The sequence below is a fragment of the Cyprinus carpio genome, chromosome A4 (assembly GCF_018340385.1).
Source record: "Cyprinus carpio isolate SPL01 chromosome A4, ASM1834038v1, whole genome shotgun sequence".
Classification (NCBI taxonomy): Eukaryota; Metazoa; Chordata; class Actinopteri; order Cypriniformes; family Cyprinidae; genus Cyprinus; species Cyprinus carpio.
In genome coordinates, this window is record NC_056575.1 from 15,310,083 (window position 1) to 15,337,831 (window position 27,749).

At 35.7% G+C, this 27,749-nt stretch overlaps 1 protein-coding gene across 14 annotated transcripts in view; it reads right to left on the reverse strand.

Moving 5' to 3' along the window:
- The window catches only part of LOC109061653 (membrane-associated guanylate kinase, WW and PDZ domain-containing protein 2-like), a 173,590-nt gene extending 146,863 nt beyond the window's left edge, over positions 1-26,727 (reverse strand). For 3 of the 14 annotated variants that reach the window (XM_042742778.1, XM_042742765.1, XM_042742760.1), the window contains exon 1: positions 26,231-26,710. In XM_042742778.1, coding sequence (XP_042598712.1) covers positions 26,231-26,621 — 391 coding nt within the window. In that variant the 5' untranslated portion in view covers positions 26,622-26,710. Of the gene's footprint in view, positions 1-26,230 lie in introns of all 14 variants that reach the window. The other 11 variants (XM_042742857.1, XM_042742785.1, XM_042742816.1 and 8 more) reach the window with 8 other exon arrangements.
- Between the last annotated feature and the right edge of the window lie 1,022 nt (positions 26,728-27,749).

Here is a 27,749-nt window from a genome sequence, read left to right on the forward strand (position 1 = left end):
AAAAAGGAAGCAGGAAGGATTTGTGTTAGACAGTTTTTTTTCATATTTTTGGAACTTGATTAAGTGTATAATAGTTTTTGATTTTGATATCTTTTAAAATGTAATTTGAGAAAGAAAAAGTACACTTTTACACTACAAGTTATGAATTCATGTATCAAACTCTTCTGGAAATGGCGAAGAACAGAAAATGGCTTGGATCGCCATTACAATAAGCATTCTCTTCAAAAAAAAAAAAACTGTCCAAACACCTTTCAAGAGAAGTGCTATTGCTCTTTGCAGATCAATAGTAGTTCTTCAAGCAGAAGTAATGTTTTAACATTCCTTTAGCTCCTTCTGCTTCGTCCCATCTTCCACTGAAATGAAAAAGACTGGCCAGTGTCTCCAAATAATTACGTTTCTGAGCTACTAATTCAAATCAAAATATTTCTGCACTACTACTGGCAATAAACTGCAAAAATAATGACTTTTTCCGAACAGGTTTCCCGAACACTCCTCCTAGTTAATTTCCCATTGGTTGAACAAACAGATAGCCCCGCCACTGGTTGAACTGATGGTGCTGTGTCAAGCTAGTCAAGTACAATAATTGAATTGAACCATGCTGTTTACATGTTTAGAAGGTATAAATGTACAAATAGTTGTCTTTGCACATTAAGCCATTATAGATTAATTCATTTCAACATCTAAGAAATGACACACTTTCCTTTCGGTGCTCACTGCTGTGATCTTAGATCTGTTTAAATTTCTGTAATTCACACATCGCTGATAGAGTCACGATCCATGTGGGATTGAAGGGGCAGTTAATTTCACCTCATTAGCAGGAAAAAGTCGCAATAGATTATCCTCTCTTCAAATGATGCCTTTGTTAGATTTCCACACACAACGGCAGCAGAAATCCTCAAGGGAGATGCTGCAAGGCTGGAATCAATGATGGACAATCCCGACTGCCTTATCAAATTCATGCTTGGTTGACAACATTCATCTTGTATGAAGTAACTCTGGTTATGTCAATTCCTCCTACTCCTCTTTGAATCTTCAACTAATGTAGTCTGGGGAAAATGTTTTAATTCCTACAAACATCCTCCTGCTAAATCAGTGTTGTTCCTAACCTTTAAGTCAAGTTCAGGGAGGTTTACTACTATTTATGACATTAAGGGTTAGAGCAACCTTTGTGTCATGGTCGTGTCCAAAGATTTCACTGAGATATTATACAGTCTAACAAGCGATAGTTATAAAGAACCATGCAAAAAAAAATAATTTGTTAATTTTATACAGTGAACAAGATTCAAAGTATGTGGTAATAAATTAATAGTTTTTGTTTTAAAATTTGTTTTTTTTTTACTACTTATTAGAATTTTTTAAATAAATAGACATATTTATGTCTAAAATAAGTGTTTCAGAGATTGTTTTCATACAAGTAGTGTTATTGTTTGAGCAAAGTTGAGGGCTGGAAACCTGGGTTGTGTAAGAATAAGACCACTCTGTGAATAGATCAATACCTTACTGACTTCTAACTGAAAATAAGAACATCTCTAATGATAAAATGTTTTATTTTCATTTATTGCATATGTTTCTGCAATCGAATGTCCTTGCTCTCTTGTAGAGCATTATAGACTCCTAAAGTGACTGACTGCTGTTTTTAGTCGGGCTATTCTCTGGCACAGCATGAGTCAGTTTACACGTCTCTTTTTTCCTGTTCATGTTTAATGATTTTTCTGCCCATTCGTGCTTGAACTTGACTCCTCTATTTTAAACACAATTTTGCAATTTTATTTTGTGTTTTATGTGTTTTGTTTAGTTTCTTTTGTGTTGTGTGTGTTTGTGTGTATGAAAGTACTTTCTTCTCTGCTGTTTAATATTATCATTTGTAGGCTGACTTCCTAAGAATCTGTTCTGTTTTTTTGTGCATCCGACATGTCAGGTTTTGTATCAATCAGTGCTGTGAGTTTGGGGCAGCATTATATGTTTTGCAAACATCACTATTTTTTCAATTCAGTTTGTTGAGACTAGTGGCACAGAAATGACACATATCACATTTAATTTAAATTTCTGACAATTTTTTTGAGAATTTGTTTCCATTCTGCATTGAAACTCAAAACTAGACCATTCAAATTTAAAGCATGAGGTGATACGTGTAGTTGAAAATACCTTTAACACTTATTCTCCAGTTTTTATTTTTATCGTTTGTGTTGATTTTTGTAAGAAAAAAGATGAAGAGATTCTGTCTAGATGCCTGCTACAGCTGATTTCTTTGTGAATAGTTCAATAGCTGAGATGAAAGATTCATGGAGTGGCATCCCCATATGTTTTTCATCTCCCTCTTTGTTTCTTTCATTCGTTCTCTCCCTCTGTTTATCTATCTTGACATCCCTCTGTTTGGCTCACTTTCTCGGCATCCCATCTCTTGGTTTTCTCTTCAACTTTCCCTCACTTTCGCTCTCATTAAAACTCTGGCCATGTTCTCTCATTCACTCACAGCCTCTTTCCCTCCTTTTTTCCATTTCCTCTCATCAACAGAGTCTTTTTATATAGATGAAGCAGCTCTCCTCTCTGCTCGAAAATGACTCAGTAACACCTCCTACTGGAGGCACACGCTCAATGCTGGGGTGAGAAGATGTGAGGAGACAAAAAAAGGAAAAACTGTAAATGGCATCTCAGTTCTTTCTCATAGACAACAATGAGATTGCATGGAGATCAATTGGAAGACCTTTGCTTAGAAACATCAGAAAATCTGAAAATACCCCTTTCATCTCACCTGTGTCTTCTAGTTAAGAGATCTCGAAAATGCGTAAAACTCTTCAGAAGTCCAATCAAAAGTGATTTTAGTACATTTCTCATCAAAAAATGTTCATTTTATACCTCTACACTCTTACTGTATTGTCAACAATTGTCTCATTTAAGTATATCCTAATGTCTCCAAAAAGGGATTTTAGGAGATATTACAAAAATAAACATAGCTAGAAGCTTCATTGTGCCTTGTGATCTATAAAAAAGAGCAACTTTTGAGCAATAAAATCTGCTTTAACCTCAAGGAGGGCCTGAATGATTCCATATTTCAGATCTATTCAGCACTACAGCTTTCCATGGATCACCAGAAAGACCAGAAGAAATGGAAAAGAGATAGTAACTCTTCTTGAATTCAGGAAACTGTCCTTTTGTCATTCCACTCAGAGCGTTTTGGCATGCTGACATAGACGTGACAGGGATAACATCCTGGTCTTTAAAACACGCCACTCACACAGATACTGCATCCTGCAGTCAGCCTGCTTAAAGTTTTCATAAATTGTACATTTAAATAAATAAATTAAATAAAGGCAGGTGCTGCCTGTGAACTCATTACGGGGTATAATATTCATCGTTCACTGTATAAACTAGAACAGATGTCATCTATGGATGCTTTAAAGCGGGATTCATCTATTGAGCTATTCAAATAACAAAAGTGATGGAGAAAAACAAATGGCTTCATAAATACTGAGCTGCATGCACGAGACCATAGCAGGTCCCTGCATGCTAATTTAATAATCTTCAGCCAGCTGGCCCGGTAAAATATTTATATAAGATTATATGATCAGAAATAAACTCATCCTATGTTAGACCTCATGTCATTTTAGTAAACAGTGCCATTTGTGTGCCTCCAGGACTGATATAATAACATTTAGATTTAAGTCTGTTTAATGTATATAATGCAAAACGAATTATGAATTTAATATTTAAAAAATGAATATCAGCTAATTTGATTGTAGATTTGTCTAAAAACACCTTTTTTTGGCACAATGTTGTCCTTAAAGCAACTTTCTTAACATGACTTAAAATATTGTTAATTGTTTATTGATTAAACATGCTGTTAGGTCAGTATATTTTATTGAAGACTTATGAAATGTAAGGGTTAAAACAAAGCTGTTGATATGAAGCTAGAACTTGTTTTAATGATTTATTGCTTGTGCAATATAAATAAATGCAACAATATATAAACTGGAAAACTGACTTGTACTTTAATTGATCTGTAGTTTTAATATTTATGTACTTGAAATATTTAATTCAATGGGAAGAGTACAGTAGGTGACCTTGATAAAACAAGTTTTGTTAATGCACTATTAAAGTTTACAGTGTGGGAAATACAGAATTTGTCCTTGTTCCTCATTTTCTGTTCAACCGTGTGACATCCCACTTTTAAAAACAATGGTTAGATAGATCTTTCTGATATCAAAATTAAGGCATATGTTAACACTCAAATTGGCCCTGTCAGACTCAGCAGCAATTGGGGGGGAATAAAGCAGTCATTAAAAAAGTCTCCATGAAGGAATTTTAAGAAAAAAATAAAATAAATAATAATAATAGAAGAAAAACAACAAGTGTTCATTAAAAAATCTCCAATAACAGCATTAGATAGATAGATAGATAGATAGATAGATAGATAGATAGATAGATAGATAGATAGATAGATCTTTTATTCCTCTCTCTATTTCACATAAAATTCTTGCCAGAACAAAGCACTCCATTGCATGACATGTACTGAATATCGCTTTCAAACAAGTGAGAGAAATTGGTAGTTTGGTCCAAAAACAGAATTTCCGGAGTTTGGCCTTTCGACTGCCAAAATCTCCCACTCGTTTAAACTGTCATTTCCTCACAGCAACACTCTAAAATATCTCTCTCCATCCATTAGTCATCACTCTTTAAGGCACCTCACAGCAGCACACAACCCCCTGCTGAAACACACCATAGAACTACTCATCATTTAAAGAAGGCTGCCATAACTTCTTTTAGACTCATCTATGGGGAAAAGGTCTATGGATTATTTATGGGTTATTTAAAGTGATTTTCAAACTTGTCGTTCATATCTTGAAAATAAATAAGCAGAACACTTATTATTGGTGCCTGCTGAGGCTAGCATCATCATTACTATTGCTGAAACTTATAATAGGGGATTTAACTCCATATTTAATTTGGTATGCAAGTTGTCATGCACCATACTTAAAACATGAATCGAATGAAATTGGAATAATATAAGACCTAAAAGATAAATATCTATGTAATTGCATATAATATAATCAATAAGATTATTATAAGACATTTATTCAGAGCAAAGAAACATCACAGTGTGCAAACAGAAGAAGTAAACAAAGCCCACATGAAGAGGAGATTGAAGCTAACGAGTGAATCAAGGCCAGAACGTCATAACTAGAGCATGTCTTACACAGTCTGTGCAAAAGGCATTTGAGCTTCTGTAAGCCTGGCAACTTTATGAAGTGAGAACATGGCCACCGATTGACTTCTCTGAATATGTAAATACTGAATCTGGCAGGGCAATGGGTTTGAGAGTTCCTCTATTGAACAAACCCAGCCGTTTCACTGGCATGTTACTCTTTCTGTGTGTTTGAGTGCCAGGGAAGGTTGAAGAGGTTGGCACACTGAAGGCATAACACAAACTCGTACACAAAAACACACCCACACATGTGCGATCAGGACACATGTACACATTCAAAGCATATACCGCAGCTGGCATAAATTATGAAATTCATAGCTTTTACAAGTTATATGACTGTACGCATTTTAAGCATCGCCATAGCAACTTCATAAGCATAGTTGGAAGTCAGAAATAACATGCATTGTCAGAGAAATGAATGCACTAATTGTCACAAGATCAAATAATAAAAAAAAGCTCCTTTGCTCAAAGCAGCTGAGGCATTATTGTAACAAGTAACAGTACTTTGATATGCTGCATTGATATGCTCATTTCTATTAGAAAACACACAACAGATCATAGTTTTTAGTGATTTTGTGTCTAATTTTGGCATCTAATGATTTTCCCTGAGAAGGAACATGCTGCTAATATTGGTGCAAAATAATTATCTGCATGGTTGAGACAGCCCTGAAGTAAACCATGTGTGTGTGACAAAGAGAGATGACAGGGAGAGGTGTGTGTAAAAATAAGCATTTAAAATAAGCATGTGTGGAGTGTGTTTGTGAATACGTATTTTTATGTATTAAATAATGATTTACGATAGATTCTTGAGTAGATAGATACAATAGAAATCAGGCTGCCTATCTAGACATTTTGGGGTCAAAAATATGCTTTGGTTTGTAGTCAGCGTGATGTAATTGCAATTTTTGTCATCAGCATATTTGCAAAACTAACACTAACGCTGACTAAATCAGCATATTAGAATTATTTTTTGAAGGATCGTGTGACACTGAAGACTTGAGTAATGATGCTGAAAATTCAGCAGTGATAAATTCCATTTTAAAATATATTAAAATCGTAAAACTGTAATAATAAAAAGGCGCAGACTAAATTATGCACACAGTGCCAAACGGAGATAACATTATCTGACCAATTTAAACCCTACACATTAAGACACACTGTGAACTGCCTGTGCTAGAAGCCAACACAATCAAAAACTGAGAGACAGGCCAAAAGCGGCTCCAGACATTCGCTCAGCTGGTCATCTTTTGTTGTGTGTCTACTGGTGGTGCTTCACACACAATTGAATCATTTATAGCATTAGCTTAATGGCAGTTTTACCCTGCACCATGCCTACCAGTGTCCCAGAAACACAGTGAGTGTGTGTGTGTGGACTCAGTGGGTATACACAGGTCCAATTTGATATCTGATATTATTCCACCAATTCAACCAGTACCATAGCAACAGATACACAAATACTTCTACAAACTGCTGGCCTTCTCAAACAGAGCAAATAATAAATGTTGCCATCCTAATGATCACCATAAAACAAAGATTTCATTCACTTAAATGCAAAATAGCAGCCGTCAAATAACACAAAGTTCATGCATTTTAATACAGTGCTATACTGATATAGTTGCTGTTGAACAAATGTTGTTGTCATGCTATTCTTGTGGGGATGTCTGACTGAATGGTCAATATTCAGCTAGGGACACTTTGACAAATAGAGGAATAAAACCAAATTCCTCACGAGCAAATAGCATTGCATTACAGAGATTGATGGTGACATAAGTGTTTTGGGTAGGTTCTTATATTGAAGATTGGTATTTTCCCAATGCAAGTGGATGGATGTGTGTCCTCAGCTTGTAAAATACTGTCCCTACAGGTATGTTAAAGAACTGCAGTGTTCATGTTCATGCCACCTGCTGAACCGTCTGAACCTTCTTTCTTTAGCAATTAAATCATAAGAACATATGAAAGAGTTGAAACAATAATATCAAGCCATATTGTTTGATTTGTCTCAGTAAATAGAGACAATTTAGATTCAATTTATATATATATATGAATGATGAAGGAACACAAACTAAAAATACATTAAGTACTAATTCAAAATGTTCCATATTCTTTGTTGCATATTATAACACTACAGCACCTTCCCACATATCACTGTCTGAAAAATCCACAGTGAGCAAGAATAAGGCAACAATGGCAAAGAAAAACACCCTGAGATGGTTGGAGCTGGAAGGAAGAAAGGAGAGCACATCCAGAAGAGAGTGTTTGATCCATGGCACATTGCAATTATGGATTACAGTGTGTCCAACTACAAGGCAATTCCAGCTGGGTGAATGTAAAATAAATTGTGCTGCAAAAAAACTGCCCAGCTGTGCCAAAAATAACACTATGCCAGAACGAAAAACCCAACTAACCCATTCAATTATTGAACTGAAACGCGTCATCACCAAAAGGAAGTGGAAAAAAAGGTTTCAAAAGTTACCAAAAACATAATATTTAGACTTCTACCTCATTTTGCAGACAACCATATATTACTATATCATTTTCCCCATTATGTTATCTTTCATTTTATTTTATTTTAATTGTAAAAGCCTAAAATACTTTCATTCAAATTTCCCAAATTTTAGACAAACTTTTACTTTGGCTAATGCAGTCAAGCTCAAGCATTCAACCCTGTTAAAAACATTACTGTAAGAAAAAAAAACGAGAAAGCAAACATTTTTGTTTGTTTGTTTATCAGCCACATAACCTTCAAACCAACATTTGGCAATAACTACAAACCAAAATGTATTTATTTTATTTGATCTTAATTTAAGAAAGAAAAATTACCTATTTTTATGCTACTGTTGTGTGCGCTTTTCTTATAAATGTGCAAATCTTTTTATCTTTTTGTAGAATGTTGTAGAATATAGCACCGTAGGCAGACTGTAATTTCTTCATTCTCTCAGCCCAAATGAGCTGATGAAATTACCAAAAGATGGAATTGCTCAGATCTAAATGAAAAAATAACACAGAAAGCAGCTTAAGAGCTGAGCCAAGATAACAGGTAATGCATAACATGGTGTCTGTTTATGCTTAAAGCTAATGATTTTTCACTTTTACTCATTGTTTTATGCTGCAATGGAGTTTTATACTGAGGGACACACAAGGAGAGAGTTATTCAATCCCTAAACATAGTCTGAAGGATACATCCTTTAAGTAAAGTCATTGGTGGCCTTGTTGGTCTCTGTCTATTGACATAAATTAGCATTAGCACCAGAGGGCTGTCATTCAGTTAGAAGGTAATTGATGTCATCTATCCTGACTGAACATAGACAAGGTCTCAGGTCTCTGCAGTTATTACTCAGACCCCTGACCTTAGCTTTGGCTATTTTAAGACCTCAGCTCTATAATCTCTGGTACTAGCAGCTACATCTGAGAATCTCAGCATCTGGATGAAGTTTTTATGTAGATTGTGAGATTGATTTGTCATAATACTCTTTCAAATGGTTTTTGGAACCAATTTTTTCTTACTATTAATAATTCAGCTTTCTAGCATTGGACAACTTGGATATCTTGACATAATAGATCTTAACTGTATACTGACATCAAAAGCCACCTTTAATGCTGTACTAATGTGCTCCAATAGTGTAACATTTATGAATTATCTTCCATTAAGAGCTTTATTCAGCATATATTGATGCAATTCATTTTTATTTTTGCGATTAATCTCAACTCATGTGTTTTCTAACAACTTTTGCCTCATTATAAAACATATCATTAGAAGCTTCATTATCATTAGACATGTGAATGTATTTTCTTGGACTGAGATATATAGATATATGCTTTAAAAAAAAAAAAAAAAAAATGTATATATGTATATTTATGTGTGTGTGTGTGTGTGTGTGTGTATATATATATGTATATATATGTATATACACACACACACACACACACAGAAAATATATAAACACACCAACACTTTTGTTTTTGCCCTCATTTTTCATGAGCTGAACTCAAAGATCTAAGACTTTTTCTGTGTACACAAAAGGCTTATTTCTCTCAAATATTGTTGACAAATCTGTCTAAATCTGTGTTAGTAAGCATTTTTCCTATGCCGAGATAATCCATCCACCTCACAGGTGTGCCATATCAAGATGCTGATTAGACAGCATGATTATTGCACAGGTGTGCCTTAGGCTGTCCACAATAAAAGGCCACTCTAAAATGTGCGGTTTTACTGTATTTGGGGGTCCGGGGGGTCCGAAAACCAGTCAGTATGTGGTGTGACCACCATTTGCCTCACACAGTGCAACACATCTCCTTCGCATAGAGTTGATCAGGTTGTTTATTGTGTGTTGTGTTTTGTTGTTGATCTGTTTTTGTATACTCTTCTTCAATGGCTGTGCGAAGTTGCTGGATATTGGCAGGGACTGGAATACGCCTATCCAGAGCATCCCAAACATGCTCAATGGGTGACATGTCCGGTGAGTATGCTGGCCATGCAAGAACTGGTATGTTTCCAGCTTCCAGGAATTGTGTACAGATCCTTGCAACATGGGGCCGTGCATTATCAGGCTGCAACATGAGGTGATGGTCATGGATGAATGGCACAACAATGGGCCTCAGGATCTTGTCTCGGTATCTCTGTGCATTTAAAATGCCATCAATAAAATGCACCTGTGTCCGTTGTCCATAACATACACCTGCCCATACCATAACCTCACTGCCTCCATGGGCCACTCGATCCACAACGTTGACATCAGCAAACTGCTCACCCACACGATGCCATACACGCTGTCTGCCATCTGCCCTGTACAGTGAAAACCGGGATTCATCCATGAAGAGAACACCTCTCCAAAGTGCCAGACGCCATAGAATGTGAGCATTTGCCCACTCAATTCAGTTACGACGACGAACCTGATGCGGACAACGAGCATGCAGATGAGCTTCTCTGAGACGGTTTATGACAGTTTGTGCAGAAATTCTTTGGTTATCTAAATCGATTGTTGCAGCAGCTGTCCGGGTGGCTGGTCTCAGACGATCTTGGAGGTGAAGATGCTGGGTGTGGAGGTCCTGGGCTGGTGTGGTTACACATGGTCTGCAGTTGTGAGGCCGGTTGGATGTACTGCCAAATTCTCTGAAACGCCTTTGAAAATGGCTCATGGTAGAGAAATGAACATTCAATTCACAGGCAACAGCTCTGGTGGACATTCCTGCAGTCAGCGTGCCAATTGCACGCTCACTCAAAAACTTGCGACATCTGTGGCATTGTGCTGTGTGATAAAAACTGCACATTTTAGAGTGGCCTTTTATTGTGGCCAGCCTAAGGCACACCTGTGCAATAATCATGCTGTCTGATCAGCATCTTGGTATGCCACACCTGTGAGGTGGATGGATTATCTCGGCAAAGTGCTCACTAACACAGATTTAGACAGATTTGTCAACAATATTTGAGAGAAATGGGCCTTTTGTGTACATAGAAAAAGTCTTAGATCTTTGAGTTCAGCTCATGAAAAATGGGGGCAAAAACAAAAGTGTTGCGTTTATAATTTTGTTCATTGTATATACATTTAAAATATATTTTTAAAAATAAACAAAAATGATATTTTAGGCCAAAAAATATACTGGTGGAAAGAAATTATGTAAACATATTTTGAAAAATATTTCAGCAAACATACAGTATTTTGGCCATTTTTTGTATATTTAGAAATATATTTAAAAATACGTTTTTTTTTTTTTTGGTTTTTTTTTGCAGTATGGGTTGTGACAATGGACAATGGATTTCACCCAAATTTCGTTAATATGACTGCACTTTTACTCAGGTCAGAAGCCCCTGTTTTTATTTTTTTTTTTACTTTTATTGAAATGTTTTTGAATTTTAATTTGAGTTTTTTTTAGTTTGAAACTGAGATGGTCTTCGGACATGCACACTTAAACGCTTTCTGTCAGGGCCCTAGTTTCTCAGTGCAGAAAGCAGACCTGAGGGGTTACTTCAGTCCATTCTGAAAGAAAGAAGAGATAAGAAAGGAGCAACTGGAAAGAGGCAATCTGTGTTAGACATCTTTGAGCAAGATTGATTTGGGCTGACTATAAAATCAAGGTTCAAACAAGACGTATAAACATAGATGGGTAATGTCGACATCCTACTAAATTTCCCCTGTTCTTAATCTTCTTCTCATATTTGTGTGTGTTTGCAAGTGAACTGATCTTTGTGATGTTACAAGGGCTGCAATGCTACAAAAACTCTCGCACCTGCATGCTTTCACGACCCACAAACACGCCAGTGGATGCAATTCGACACCACTAAGAGCAGAGAACATCCGTGCTGTAGTGGAGCTAAAATTGGCAACCAATCTCCCTGAGCCTCTTTTTCACAGTGGCACACATTGAAGAATCAATGATTACCGCCTGTCTAGAGTCTGAAGATGCTGACGTTGAACTCCTCAAGCGGCACATTAAAGTACGCTGAAAAAAGAACAGCATTTCATGACTAAGAAAGCAGTCGGGTTAACTGATTACAGTACTGAACATGCTGGACAGGTGCAGTGGGGTTTGAAAAAACACAGGAATGAATATTGTATTCTTAGTGTTTGTTCGGGGCATGTGGTGCTCTTTTCCTGCCTAGACAGTACAGAAGGCTGTTGCAAACGGCAGGCAGTAACATTACACTGTCTAAATTCTAAAGCAGTGTTGTACAGATCCTTCAGATACAGAGCGATGATGCATTCAGCCTACTCATTGAGTTAAGTCAAAAAAAGAAAAACATAAAAAACGTGTAAATGCATATCTGTGTTTGATACAGGATAGTCTAACAGGCTAATCGGAATGCTAATGAAATCATTTAAAAGGGTAAAGTATAATTACATAAACGCTTTGCATATGCATACAGCCTAACACATAGCCTTAAACACAGAGCTATATAAGTTATGACTGATAAAAATGTCTTTGTACTCATTTAAATTTGTCTCTGCACTCTTGTATTTGGTGTTACTTGATAAATATCATACCGTATACAAAAATCTGAATGGTTGATAGAAAATTATTGTCATTAAAAATTGTATTTGCTCTTTTAAAACGTAGCAGCTTGTCTGCCAAGTTTTCATGTTGAACATTTGTATTGGTGTGAACATGATATTTGCTATTTGAGTATAAGAAACAGCATTTATGGGACAGTTCATGTCTGATTTTATTGTTAATTTACTAAAATATGCTATTTAAATGTGAGTTTGACATGACGATTTTGAGATTTCAGTATTTTTGCTATTGAAGTAAATGGGAACTGGTTTTGCATGCCCATAAAAGCTGCCATTGTAAATATAGCCACAGAGTGAACTGACTTTCCTTGAAAGGGACTTTTGGTTCGTTCCATTTGTATTAGGAAATCGGTAATTCCAAGTTCTCAGTAAGAACTTTTAAAGTGGACAATGAATGCAAAGTTCACTTTTACATGGTGTTTGCATATAAATGTGTTTTAGAGGTGTGTGGACACAATCACCCTACAATGATAAAATCCACTCACTCCAAAACACCTAAACAGTCTCAATTATCTAGCCATTTTGATTTTCTCAGCAACTGCTCAGGCCCCATCCACGACCGCTGACGGACTGTCTCGTATTAGCAAAAACAAATTATTTTCCACATAATGTGCATTATTGTTGCTCCTCTTTGCCCTGCCTTTCTGAAATGCGTAAATTTTTACAATCCAGTGCATTGTGATTGGCTAAATGCCTCAAGCATGTGATGGAAATGTTACGCCCCTTACCATACTGTGATGCCGTGTGTCCCGGAGCAACGAGACAAAACCAATAAAACCCATTACAAACGAGTTATTTGTAGCATCCAGTGGGGACATAATTACTGATTATAATGACCTATACTGTCTTTTTATGCATTGCAAATCACACTGTGTAAACATAAAACCATGTCTGCATTTGTGATCGGAGAAATGACAAACAACAAGCGCTACTCTATACTGCTCAAAACTCGTGTTTGAATCATCAGTGGCAAATTATTTAAATATAAAAACATACTTACAGAGTGTGAGTCAGAAGTGCCAGACTGTCCTTGCAAAGTTGGAACTGCCCCACTTTATAGAAAAAGACATTGTAGGCTACTCTCACAGGAAACAGTCCTCGTCCTCCACAAAATGCGCTGCACACATCTGAATATTTGTGTTGAACTGTTCTGGAAAGAAAATCTCTTTGGATTTGAGACTTTAGTCTTTGCAACTTTACAGATCTTCTTTATTCACCAAGAGCTTGTAACACTCCAAAGAGAAAACTTGAAATCGCATCATGTGACCCCTTTAAGTTTCTGTAGAATGTACCCTTAGATGGTAGCCACCAATAATACATTTTATGACTGTTTAATTTCTCCTGGTGTTTATAAACAACAAACCACTAACCTTTAGACAGCACAATAACTTCTCATATTTGATTAGTCTCCCAGAGTGTTCTGATTTAAATTTTGGAGTCTATAATGGTTATGCTGCGGTGCTTTCATTGACAACAACTTGGGGAAATTTCTCAGTGTACTTTAAAACCTAAAACTCTTGGCTTGCTTTGCAATTTTTATCCTTACATCTCCTGTAGGATGCTAAGCATTGGGACCTGCAATGCGGGAAAGATTATATTGTTTTTTCAAAATTACAGCAACCTCCAATTTGCAGTGTGTGTGCACACATCTGCATCCACACACATTTGGACAAAGGGCTCCATCTCAATAAAGTGAGATCCAATTAAACCTTCTGACCTACATAAGTCAATGGCTGAACTTCTCCACCAGCCAACATCACAGAATATAAATTTCAGACCTCGATTAAAGGAGCATGAAAGAGTGAGAGGGTACAAGAGAGGAAGCAAGAGAGACATTAAAAGGTTCAGATATTAAAAAACAAGCTGCATCAGAATGAATCACTTGCTTGTGTCTTTTCTACTTAGCTCTGATTGATCATTTTCAGCAGTGTGATTTGAGTATATATTATGCTTTTATTATTTATTGTTTACTGTAATGTTCTAAGATCATTTGATATTGTCTTTGCCTTTGTTAGAGGTTACAAGAAAAAAACAATTCCTGTTTTCTTACACTTGGTCTATAATAACACTTCCTACATATTATATAAGATAGGAATGAAAAAGTGGACAGAAGGCCAGAAATTTTCCAAGTATAGATCCATGCATGCTTTTTAGGCTATTATTGCCCATAATGTCTTGCCACAGAAAAGCAGTTTGTTATTAATATTATTATTTTTTTTTTATAATAAATTTTAAGATAATATATTTAGCTTGATGCTAACACACATGTAAAGAGAATATGACAAGAGAGTCAGTGTTATCAAAATTAATTGAATTTCTAATATATTCAGCTTAACATTTACATGCAAAAGCAAAAAGAATGTGACCGGTACATCTGTGTTATCAAGATGCAATTTAAATGTTTAAGGTAATGAATTAAGCTTAATGCAAACCTTTACATGCAATCACAAAACGAACATGACACGGGCATCTGGTATGAAGACACAATTAAAGTTTTTAAGGTAATGAATTTAACAAAATGCTAACGCTTACATGCAAACAGACAGACTGTGGCAAGGGCATATGTGATATCAGGATGGAATTTCAATGCAATTGGTGTTTAAATACTCAAGAAATTTTAATTCTTACTAAACCCTCTAAATGTAGCAAATGCTGTAAAGTCAATGTAAACTGCCACCTATTCAGTTTTTGCAATTTTTATGTATTTTGAAACATGTGAAACATGGGAGCTATGTACCAAAATTGAGCCCGACTTAAAGTGAATTGATAAAACTATGCAGAAATAGCTATTTGACTAAGTGAAATTAACTAAAAAGGAAAGTTGTTTTAGAGGAAGTTGATTAAACTCTACAAAAGACAAGTTATTTTCTTTAAAATTATGTTAACTGATGAACCACAAATATAAAACCATTGGCCTTTACATTAACAAAGTAAACTGAGTACTGTACACCTGTACTGTATACATTTATATGACCAAACACCTAAGCTGCCAACTAACTCGAATAACTAACTTAGGAATGATAGAGTTGACAAACAGCAGCATACCAACAGTGAATGGACGAACGGGGCAGAGAGGTAAAAGGAGGAGAGTGATCCCCTTTCCCACATTTCATTAGAATAACTGTGCGTTCCTTTCATGTGAGAACAATGACGGCCCATCGTTAATGGTAATGTATGCAGAGATGGGCTCCTCACATGGGCCCAAAGGCCTAAATACAAGTCCACCTATTGTACCACTTTACTACAGGTACATCCTAAAGCTCTCATTCAACATTCTTCACCTTACACCAATTATTCAGAGCTCGTTTATATGGATTTTAATTCATTAGACAAGTACAAACCATTGAAAAAGCAGAATGTGTTAGCCAACCATGGTCTAGGATCACATTATCACTATTCATTCAAAAGTATCACCACTAAAACACTCACAGCACATGTGAGGTCTTTACACAACAGTGATTTAAATATATTGATAATGCTGGATATTCTACAATGTTTTTACCTACTTTAAAAAATAAAAATAACAATATTCAAAGCAATCTCCTGCACTATGTGCTGTTACAGTCTGTTTCTAAATCAGTGCTCTTTCAGTGAAAGATACCTATTCTTGGTACAAACCGTGACCTCTAGTCAAACTCTGACTTCCAATCAGAGTTGTTTTGTGCTTGTTTTGAGTTAATCAACTTATTTAATCATGTGAGCGATCAACAAGCAGATAAGGCGCTGGTAAACAAAGCCTCCTTAGTTCTATGCCAACCAACAACAGGACTTACACACTTCAGATAATACAGCAGGCATTAATTAAAAACAGACAGATGCAGGGAGGAGGTAAAGATGTTTGGGAAAGAGGAGGAGGAGAGGAGGCAGGAGAGAAGAAGCTGACAGTGAGTAAAGGGGAAGATGGAAGTTTTATTTGCGAGTGGACACAATTATGTGGCACATGGCGACCTGATTCTGAAGAGACTTTGTGAGACTCAGCAGAGGAAAACTGTACTCCCTTAACCTCTAATTACTGAACACTATCTTTAAAGTCACCCTTAACACACACACACAACCTCTAATTACTGAACACTACACTCTAATTACTGAACACTATCTTTAAAGTCACCCTTGTATTTAATACAAAACTGAAGCCAAGAAATCAACCTTTTAAAAAAGGCCCAATAACAGAACACCCCGGAAGTAAACTGTATTGATTTAGATGGAGTTCTTAATGACATTCTCACTTATGGTACGTTTATGTATGGAGCCCCTAAAGGGACATGGTGATGGGAAAAAAATATGAGATTGGATGAAAAATTATATATCAATGCTATTGCAATTTCTCACAAAACTTCTGCATTCCCCGGAGAAAGTTTGAGTTCGTTCGCAAAACTTTTGTGATGGAAATACTGTAATATAAGGGAGAGGAAAAACTATATTCCTATGATTTTGTGAGCACTTGCAAAGTTTCTCGGGAAACTCAATACCTTTGCAAAGGCACGCGAAAGGTTTTAAAGGCAAATGCAAGGATTCTTGGGGAACGCGATACTTTTGCGAGGGCACTCAAAAAGTTTTGGGAGTAAATGCAAAAGTTACTTAAAAGAAAAAAAGCAACATTGTTGACACAGTAGAGCAGGGTTATTCAAATCTTACCCTCGAGGTCTAGTGCACTGCAGAGTTTAGCTCCAACCCTGATCAAACTCACCTACCTGTTATTTTCTAATGACCCTGAAGACACTGATTAGCATGCTCAGGTGGGTTTGATCAGGGTTGGAGCTAAACTCTGCAGCGCACTGGCCCTCGAGGGTAAGATTTGAATAACCCTGCAGTAGAGCAATAAATTTAATGGGAATCCCAGATGTGTGCTTCAAATCAAATACCATAACATTATTGGTTTGCTTCATGATTAAAGAACTCTCTATATAAGGATTTTTAAAAAGTTCAAAAGATCTGACCAAACTAGACTCTCTATGAGTTCAGAATCACATGACTGTGCTGATGATGTCATAGGGTAAAGCTTTATATGTTGCTGTTCTTCACTGGCAGGCCTTGCTGACCACAAACAGCTTGGTGCCAAAGTGGTTGAAGTACTGTGAGAGAGCTGAAAGTAGAGCATGTTATGTCATTTTTTCAACAAAAGAAGCCTGCGGAAGTCTATATTCCTCTGAATATGAATCTTAATAACCCACATAGCAACAAGAGGTAGGCAGATTTTGATAAACGCCATCTTCACTGTGACAGGGTGTGATTCATAGAAATGACGATAGAAAACCATCTGCCCGAAGCTCAATTCGAGCAGATACAAATTAAAGAAAAAACAAACAGTTCATTTCTACATCAACCTGTCTGCAGAATTAAGTTATTAAGATGCTAAATATATCAAATCCTAATGTGAGAGCAAGTGGGCAAACATTTGTCATTCCAGTAACAGTAAGAATTAAGCTTGTCACATCCGCAAAGTTATTAATCATAAACGTGTACATGCTGAACAAAATTAAACTACAGGTCACTTTGTTTTGGCATCAAACCTTGAAACACAAGAGCAGGATTTAATCAGTACCTATTGTGCTCATTCACTATTATGAAAAGAAGCTGTTAAAAATATAAAACATTAATTACATTGTGTATAAATATTCAAAGAACTAGTCTAGCTCAATGGAATAAATCTTAAGTTTGAGTGCATAAAAGGAGCCCATCTTCCTTTGTCCATGGCCTTCTGCAATTACAGTCGAAATGAATAAGATACAAACAGACTCCCTGAATCCCACACACACACACACATTTGTATTGATTGTGGGCAATCTTTTCCCCATGAATCATCAGTACTTTCTCAAGCTGATTTTATTTATATCTCCTGATATCTCCTGTCTTCTTGAAGCAAATATAAGAAAAAATACAGGTATACCACAAATGTAACATGAGGTTTTCTTAGAAGTCCTCTTACATGTAAGTATTTAAAATAAAAAATAAGAATAAGTTTTCCATGCAAATTTACACCCTCTTACTGATCTTCTATATTTTATTAAACAGGTTGTTTCTACTTTGATTTATGCATCACAATAATATAATGCACAGTTAAAAATGTATATTTGCTCAAGATTACATTTAACATTGTTAAAAGATTATTACTGTTTTTTAGGCAAATAAAACAGAGGGTGTTTAAGAGATGTAATTAGAGATGTCTAATACATTTCTAATAAATGTATTAGATTAAAAAATATCTAATATTAGACTATAACTGATATAACATTGACATGTTGTGCATACCTGTATATTTAAAAAAAAAAAAAAAACGGTCATTTTCAGTGCATATTGCACAGTTGTAAAGTACGAAGTATGTTACAATTCTAAACAAAGCCTTCATCTTCACAGTATGCAAGAAAAATCATGTTTCTCTTGACACTTCTGACACACAGCTTTGCTAAACCATTAGCTTCAGTCAGATGCCAAGCTGTTATGTACTAAAAGCACCAATGTGGGAGGAGGTGCCACACTTTCATTGAGAGTTTTGGAAATTAATTTGTTTTAATCACACAAGCTTTAGGAATAGCAAATTAAAGCAGAGGACTGCAGATCCTTGAGTGACAGCCTCATGAGGAAATATGAATCACCAACCACAAATACAACCGCACAATAGCTTTCCTTAACAAACATGCTTCTCAGGGGAAGCTTCACTCAAAATGATCCGTCTCTCTCTACAACACTGCTTATCGCTCATATCCAGGAATACGAGACACAATAGATATGATGCTGCTTGACTCAGACATGCCTCTCACAGAACTGGGATCAGATCTCTTGGCTGAGAAACAGTTTTCTCCATGTCTGTCACAGTAACGGACATGATGACATGGAGACTTGCATATCTTACAAGATGAAAGTTCCACTCGAAGTAAACCGTTCCAACACAAGTCATGCAAAATGTCTTTCTCTGCAGGTGATTTAATTTGAAGTTAAATAAAATCGACCCAAATGTACCTGCTAATCGAATAAATTCAGACCGATGAATCATACATCCTTGAGAAAGGGTACGTGAACAAGCAGACAGCCATGGAGGAGTAAAAAATTGACATGACCTTATTTGATAAATTGTGAGTGATGAATCATACATCCTTGAATACACACACACACACACATACACACACACACACACATACACACACACACACACACACACACACAATTCAACAGCAGCATAGGGCACTTTATTCTGAAGGCTCTATCTATCTATCTATCTATCTATCTATCTATCTATCTATCTATCTATCTATCTATCTATCTATCATACTAGTGCTAGTAATATAACTTCTTACACATTCACTCTGTATGATGCCAAAAAGTAACTCAAGTCAAGTGTTTTAAAATCAAGTGTCAGTGCTAACCTCTGGCAGAAAATCTTCTTGATTTGTTGGCCCAACCAGACACGTTCTTACTGGATTACCCTTTATTCACTTAAGATTCACTCTCACACAAATACTACAGCAGCCACAAACAAATTATGGGCAAAGCCAATAAGCCACTGAGAAACCACCCAAAGCCCTCATACAATGCAAAATGTCTTAAACAGGATATTCAGTTAAGACAGATACTATTGCATGGAGTGATTCTTGGTGAGATTAGATTGTAGTTAGAAACTTAAAAAAAAAAAAAAAAAAAAAAAAAAAACGTTTTAGAAAATAATTTTATTAGAAAACTGCATTTAAACATGCAAGATCCCATTGTATTTATGTATAGGTACTATGTAAAAAAAATTCTGGTTGCCAGAATTTCACCATGAAAAATATGGTAGCAACATTTTAGATTTTACAGACTTAACTTAAATTCACAATAAAATATCGTATTTCATTAACTGATGTAATGTTAATAAACCAACATACTGAAGTACTAATATCAGTTTTGAACCCTTGTAATGCACTGATAACCACTGGTGGTGATCAGAAAGTCACATGATGAACCAAAGCTCATCACAAACACCTTTCCTACGAGCTAAGGAGGGCAATACTTATATATAGACGGTGCACAGTGTCATTCACACAAACACTAAACCCCATCAGGGTGACACACATGATACTGAAATAATACAATAAACATTAATTTAACAACATTAGATGTAAGATTAAACCCTAATGTACACAAATATGAAGTGTCATGCAGGGAATTCTGGGAGTGTCAATTTTCGCCTTGTCACTGTAAATTATACAATGACTTTTTCTTTTTCACGTCCAAAAAACATATTTTAACAGTATTTTACTGTAAAATTACATTAAATGTAATTACATTTATTCACCGAATATAGTATGGAAAATTACTGTTAACCAGTTAACAGTTTTACTGTAGCATTTTTTCAGTCTTTTACTGTTAAAAAAACAATCATTTTTACAAATACTTCCCGTAATTCTGCTATAATTATGGTAAAGCTGCTTATTTCAAACTTTTTTATTAATATGATATTAAATTAAATATGATATGTGTGTTCTTCATTAGTTCTTCAGTAAAAAAAAAAAAAACAATGGTTATTGATTTTTAAATATTATTTAATTGATTTAATTATATATATATATATATATATATATATATATATACATATATATATATATATATATATATATATAGGTAACACTTTACAATAAGGTTCATTAGTTAGCATTATTAACTACTTTAGTTAACATGAATTAACAATGAACATTACTTCTACAGCATTTATTAATATTAAGTGATGATAATTTCAACATTTACTAATGCATTATTAAAATCAAAAGTTGTGCCTTGTAACATTAATCAATGCACTGTGAATTAACGTGAACTAACAATGAACGACTTTATTTCATTAACTAACATTAACAAAGATTAACAAATACTGCAATAAATGTGTTGTTCATTGTTTGTTCATGTTAGTTAATACTAATAGACTAATAGAATTAACTAATATAACCTTATTGTAAAGTTTTATATATTAGTGTTGTGGAAAATACTGATGTCAGTACCAGTCGGTACTGAAATTTAAAAAATGTGACGATACCAGCATTTCACGTGTTCAACAGATATGTCTACAATGATCATCACTTCACACTCTTCACCTGAGTGCTTACACAGATACACACGGGAGCGCTTGAAAGCCGCGTCTATCAGCGGATCCCTAATATATCTGCTCACTGACGGATCCGCTGATAGATGTGGCTTTTTGTTCAGCTGGCTCCCTTGATAGAACCTCCCACTTGAACGAAAAGTGCAAGTCTATTGGAGAGGAAGTGTTAAAGAGCAATGACTCTCCATTATCACAAACTCCGAGCCCTCTCATGGGCGTTGCACCATGCAGACTGACAATAACTAAAGTGCTGAGGGCGAAAGACAGTTTCAGATCACCAGAGGTCCAGTATTTCCTGACCACTGCAGGATTTCTGGGTGACTGCATGCACATCATCACTACATGAGCGCCAGGATGCCATGCATTCACCTGGGAGACAGAACACGCATAGACTTATGACAAGACAAGCATTCATGGGCGAGCTGCTATAGAGATTGAAACTGTAAATGAGATATATCAGTACATTTTCACTCGTCTAGACGGGGTGGAACCCATTCCTGCCTTTCCTGAGGCTAGAGCCTGCTCAATTCCCAGAGATATATCATACACTGCAATTGGTCCTACGCTTTCATAAACAAACACTGTAGTGGATCCACTGCAAATAAACATAAACATTAGCATATACTCGCATTTCATTGCAATCCGGTGGCTAAGGTGTTCTGAATGGTTTCTAGGGCGTTGCTAGGTGTTTGATAGGTTGTTCTGGGTTATTTCTGGGTGGTTGCTAACCTGCTGAAATCAAAAGATATAACTTAAGTCACTGCTTCAATAAGTCTACAGGAGTTTTTGCCCATGTTTATCATTCACCACCAGTTTAAAATCAATTCTAATGGTTTTTCAAGTAATGGTAAATTAATTTGTAAATGAAACTGTTTTTGAAAAAAATAATTAACAAACTGTTCTCATTCACAAAATTACAACATAAAAAGGCATAATTATGCCACAAAAAGTCATAATTACGTCAAAGTCAAACAACAATTTTGACTTTTTCCCCCGGTTTCACAGACAAGGCTTAAGCCTAGTCCCAGACTAAAATGTAATCCTGGCTTAGTCTAAGCCCTGTCTGTGAAACCGGGCCTTTATGTCATAATTGGTATCTCAATTTTGGTATCTCAATTTTATGTCATAATTTTGCTTTGGTAAATCATAATTATAACAAAGTCATAATTCTGACTTTTTATCTCATGACTTGGTATCTCAATTTTGAAAATTGTGCTTTGTTAAATCATACAGTAATTATAATTATGACTTTTTACCTCCTAAATTCATCCTTTTATCTCATTATGACTTAGTATCTCATAATTTAAAAAAAACTTGCTTTGTTAAATTATAATTATGACATAACAGTCATAATAATGATGTAGTATTTCATAGACATTTCTAATTATAACTTGAGGCATTTTGTATCATAATTATAACTTTTTATGTCATGTTTAGGATTTACCAGAGCATGATTTTTTTTTCCTATATGGTGAAAATGGGCTTCCATATGAAAAACATATGAACGAAATTAAAGAGTTCACAAATAATAAAATCTAATACAGTTTTCATTTAACTATAACTTAAATTAATTTAACCATAACTTTAATTCAATGATTCAGTGACTCAATAAAGACATTTGTTTCCACCTACTGATTTAGGAATGTAAATATAAACTGCAGAAAAGACCAGAAAATTAAACTGAACTGATGTTTTTGGTGAACAGGTTCAAAATCAAGCCACTGAAAAAATAATAATAATAATAAATAAAAAAATTCCCAGTCACTTAAAGTAATTGCACACCTCTTCTCAAAAAGCTACACAATTTGAGCTGTCATTGGTGTAAGTAACACAAAGGCCACAGGACGGGCCGTTTCTTTTTCCTCAGTCTGGTGAAACAGATCTAAACTCATGCCAAACTGAAGTCCCTAGGTTTATAGATGCCACAGCCGCACTGCATGCATGATGTCATGCTTTCCATTTGCTGTGGTGCCGGCTCCATCACAAGGCTTTTTTTCTAAAATAAAGCTTTCTGGTTAAGGTCACCAACCCCCATGAGCTGAGTAGCAGAAAATGTGCACTTGCTATCTATGCGATGTCACATCCTGGTTACCCCTTGGTGTGGTTTAAACAAGCATGTGGCCTACCGCTGGCCCTAAACGGTTTATGAAAGTGGCAGGTCAGGCAGTGGGTGGAGAGAGGAACATGAAACACAGAGTCCAGGGTCAAAGAATACAGGAAACAGGAAAGAAAATAGCCAGAAGCGTTGTGCATTAACAAACCTATTCAGCTGGCATGATTATAATTACATCTCCTAATCTGAAATTAAATTTACAATTATAACTGGCGGCTGAGAGCTGATGATTTATGTCAACCTCATATCATCCTACCTCAAGGGGATGAATGAAACATGAATACAATAATGTGCTGTGCCGTAATTGTAATATGTAACAAAACTCAGTTTAAAGGTCGGCTTGCAGCACTTCAAAGTAATATAAAAAGTGATTTTGTCAACCGGTCTCGCTGATAACTCAAAACCCAGACATCAAAAAGATGGCCAGGTCATCCAGGGACGCTGTGTAAATGTGTGTGTGTGTGTGTGTGTGTGTGTGTGTGTGTGTGTGTGTGTGTGTGTGTGTGTGTGTGTGTGTGTGTGTGTGTGTGTGTGTGTGTGTGTTTCACAACCTGTTATTTCACAGATGAATGCTACAGACAGCTCATCTTAGGGTACTTACCTAGGCATCTGACCACATCGACCACAGTTTTGTGTCTGCCCTACTACTGTGTCCAGTGAATATCAAGTAGGCCCCTGCTAGTGCACTCGAGAAAGAAAAAATATTACATGAAGCGCTTCGACAAAAATTCTAACTTTTTTAACTGTGTGTATGAAAACACTGACGCTATCTATAGCACACAGACACACACACACACACACACACACACACAAAGCAGTCTCTTCGTTTTCATAATAAGGATTTAGCTTATCATAATCTCATTGCATTAAGAAAATAATAATAAGAAACCTCATAATTAGTAGTTATGTCATAAAATTGGAAATAATATGATAATAAACTTATTAAAATGGAGTAACTATGACTTAGTAATAATGACTTAAAATCTCATAATGGAAGAATTTATCATAAGTTAATAAGATAATAGTAAGATTTTTCATTATTATGAAAGTTTCTTATTATTATGAGCTGTTACGTCATAATTTTGAGAATGTGTATCATTTTTTATTTGTTTGTTTACTTTTATGTAATGAAAAGCAACACTTGACAACCAACTCATATCAATATAACAAACATTAGGCTATATATGACTTTTCATTTCAAAATTTGATAAAAATGTAACATCTTAAGTCATTATTATGAGAATGTTTCTGATTATTATGACTCGAATGCTGAGACAGAAACTGGCTTCCATAGTCCACAGAATATATTTCAGGAATAAATGCTAAAGAAAAAACATTTATCAAATTTACCAAATTCTACATTATTACTGTTCATTCTACTTTTGATATAATATATAAAAAGTTTCTTATTATTATGAAACGTTAACTTCATTATTATGAGAACTTTCTTTTTATTATCAGATGTTAAGTATTATGATCAATTTTCTGAATATAATGAGATGCTCATTATTATGGCACATTAAATCTAAATATAATGAGAAGCTAAGTCACAATTATAAAAAAGAAATCTTCTGTAGTCCACAAAAAAAAAAAAAAAAAAAAAAAAAACTTGTTACTGTTGTTTCATTCTTATTTCTAGAATACTGAGATACTCTATACACGTTGGAAAGCATGAGATTACACTTGATTATTTTATTGCAATACAGTACATTTTGTATTAAAATAAAATACATAAATTGTATACATATATTTTATTTTAAAGTAATTTTTGGTGTTACTTTAAAAAAAAATGTCTGAAAGGTGTCCCTTTCATGAAATCGTCATATTTGTGGGTTCCTTGGGATCAAATATTTCTAAACCCCCCGCTCTAGAAGACATTTACTGATGGTGGGTTTTAAAATGCAGAAAACAGCTTGTCAAAGGAAAGGAATGCCACGCTCACATGCTCAACCAGTCATCTTCAAGAAGCTAAATTGCTTACAATTATGGGTCTGTAACTAAAGAGAAAGGACAAGCCATTTTGTTTAACTAAACTGGCATCATTCATGACAGTGTGATTGTGAGGTTCAGATACAGGCCTTCTGGGAAAATAGTCATGTCATGATGTATTTCAGAACCGTGGCACACCCACAAAGACCGGATCACAGTCTGATAACACAACCTAAACTCAACGAGAACGAAAAGATAACCCTTCAGCGTCAACAAAGAAGCCCAAATTAGGTAAATGCAGCAAGACGTTTACAAACATTGAATAGAATATGGTGATACGGTAAACGTGACGATGACGTAACATCACTACCAGGACGCGCTCCTGCAGCGAAGGACACGCCCCCTTTTCCAGAAACACAGCAGCTCCGCGTCTATAGCAACAAACCAACTTTCACACGCGGGTCCAAGCAGTTGTGAAACTCTAACAACACCAGTACTTTCTTCTTATGTTACATTTGAGTGCAATGTGATACATGGAAACGTGCTAAAGTTCACGCTCACGTGAAAATACGCACACAGACAGGTTTAATCTGACAGATGTTCGTCATGGTAATCTGCCACAATCGCATCGTTCCTACATTGTTATTATTACAATAAAAGTGGTATAACTTGCTAAAAATAAATAAATAAATAAACCAGCCTAAGCTTGTTTGCCTGCTAGCTTTTTATGTTTAACAACATTAAAATTAAATAAATAGAAGTCTGAATGTTTCTGGAAGCTTCGTTAACTTTGATGTAGGCTAAATGGTTTTTACAGTAGCAACAATAACTGTATTAAGTATGCTATTTTGATGAAAACCGAAAAATTTTGGCACTTTTGATGAACTTTACGTTTAGATGAATGTTAAACTAACCTGGCTTGACACACTTGAGGCGGACAGGGTCTTTGCAGTGTCTGACCACAGCCCACACATCCCTGATGGTCAGTCCGGCCACCGGAGTATCATTGACCTCCAGAAGTAGCTCGTCCTGGTGCAGGTTGCGCCTGTCCGGTTTCATCTCTCCAATAACGGGGAACTGTCCATTCTCCGCGCCTCCCTGCAGCTCGAACCCAAGCTCCGCACTCGGACCCCTGGATAACACAACCTCGTGGACTCTGTTAGTCCAATGACTTTTCTTCTTCAGGCTTTTGGACATGTTTGGAGTTGTTAATGTGACAGGAGAGCAGCCATGAAAGCGCGTAATCCGTTCAGTCGGCTCAGTAAAGTTGCACGATCCGTCTCTGTGGATGGTGAGAGTCTCCATATCAGCAGCAGATCCACGGCAGCCTCTTTAAAACTGCAACACTAACACTGATGTCCGACTCGCGCGGTTCTTTTTGATGATTCCTCAGAACCAATTCGCAAACCGTATGTGAGTCATTCGGCTGTAAGGTGAACTTTCAGCGTTAAATTACGACACGATGGAAGCGTAAACAACGCAAAGTAAAGTAAACCAGTACAAGTTTACACCAGTAAGGTAAAGTAAACGAAAACAGTGTGATAAACATTCCATTAAAGAATCATTATTAAAGAATTTCATTAAATACCCAAAATGCTGCGTGGAGACTGAAACACATTTTAATGATGACTAGAATTAGGTAAATTGTTTTTAGACGGTTCTTTGATACTTTCTATACTTCAAAACGACACAGTTCTGTGGACTTCTGTTTACAACAAATCAAATGAATCAAATGAGTCGAAGTTAAACGAAGCGTCCGCACGAATCGATTCGCTTACATGACTCGGACTTCCTAACGCTGCACTGAGTGAGTGAGTCCAAACTGCTCGGGAAACTGAGCCGGATGTGATGCGAGGAGGAGGAGAGAAGAGACGCTTCCCCTGTGGAGAAGAGAAAAGAACAGAAAAGAAGAGAGAAAGAAAGTAACGGAACTTTCAGCCTGGGGCGATTTTTCCATTATAAACGACTGCTGTGCCGCCTCCTGGAGAAAATGTAAAATGGAACTCAGTTTGGTATAAAGTTATACTTTTTTTTCTGCAGCTGTCCTGCTGTAGGCCAAGGAACACAGTTTTAAACACAGGAACAGGAGACAACACTTTGATAACTTTGATAAACAAGTAATTCACAAACACAGCCTGTCTGTGACAAAATCTACATTAATAGCGTATAGCCTAATTAATGTTATATGACTTGAAACTACTGCATAAAAAAATATTAATAATTAATGTTTATTCAGAATTTGACAATGTAACCCACAAAATCACATATTGTAATTGCCTAGCTGACCCAATAATGGAAATTCTGTCCTCGCTGACTTTTTTTCTTGTGTGGAAAAATAAAATAAAATATATATATATATATATATATATATATATATATATATATATATATATATATAGCCTATATATATTTGGTAGAAAGGGCAGAGCATCT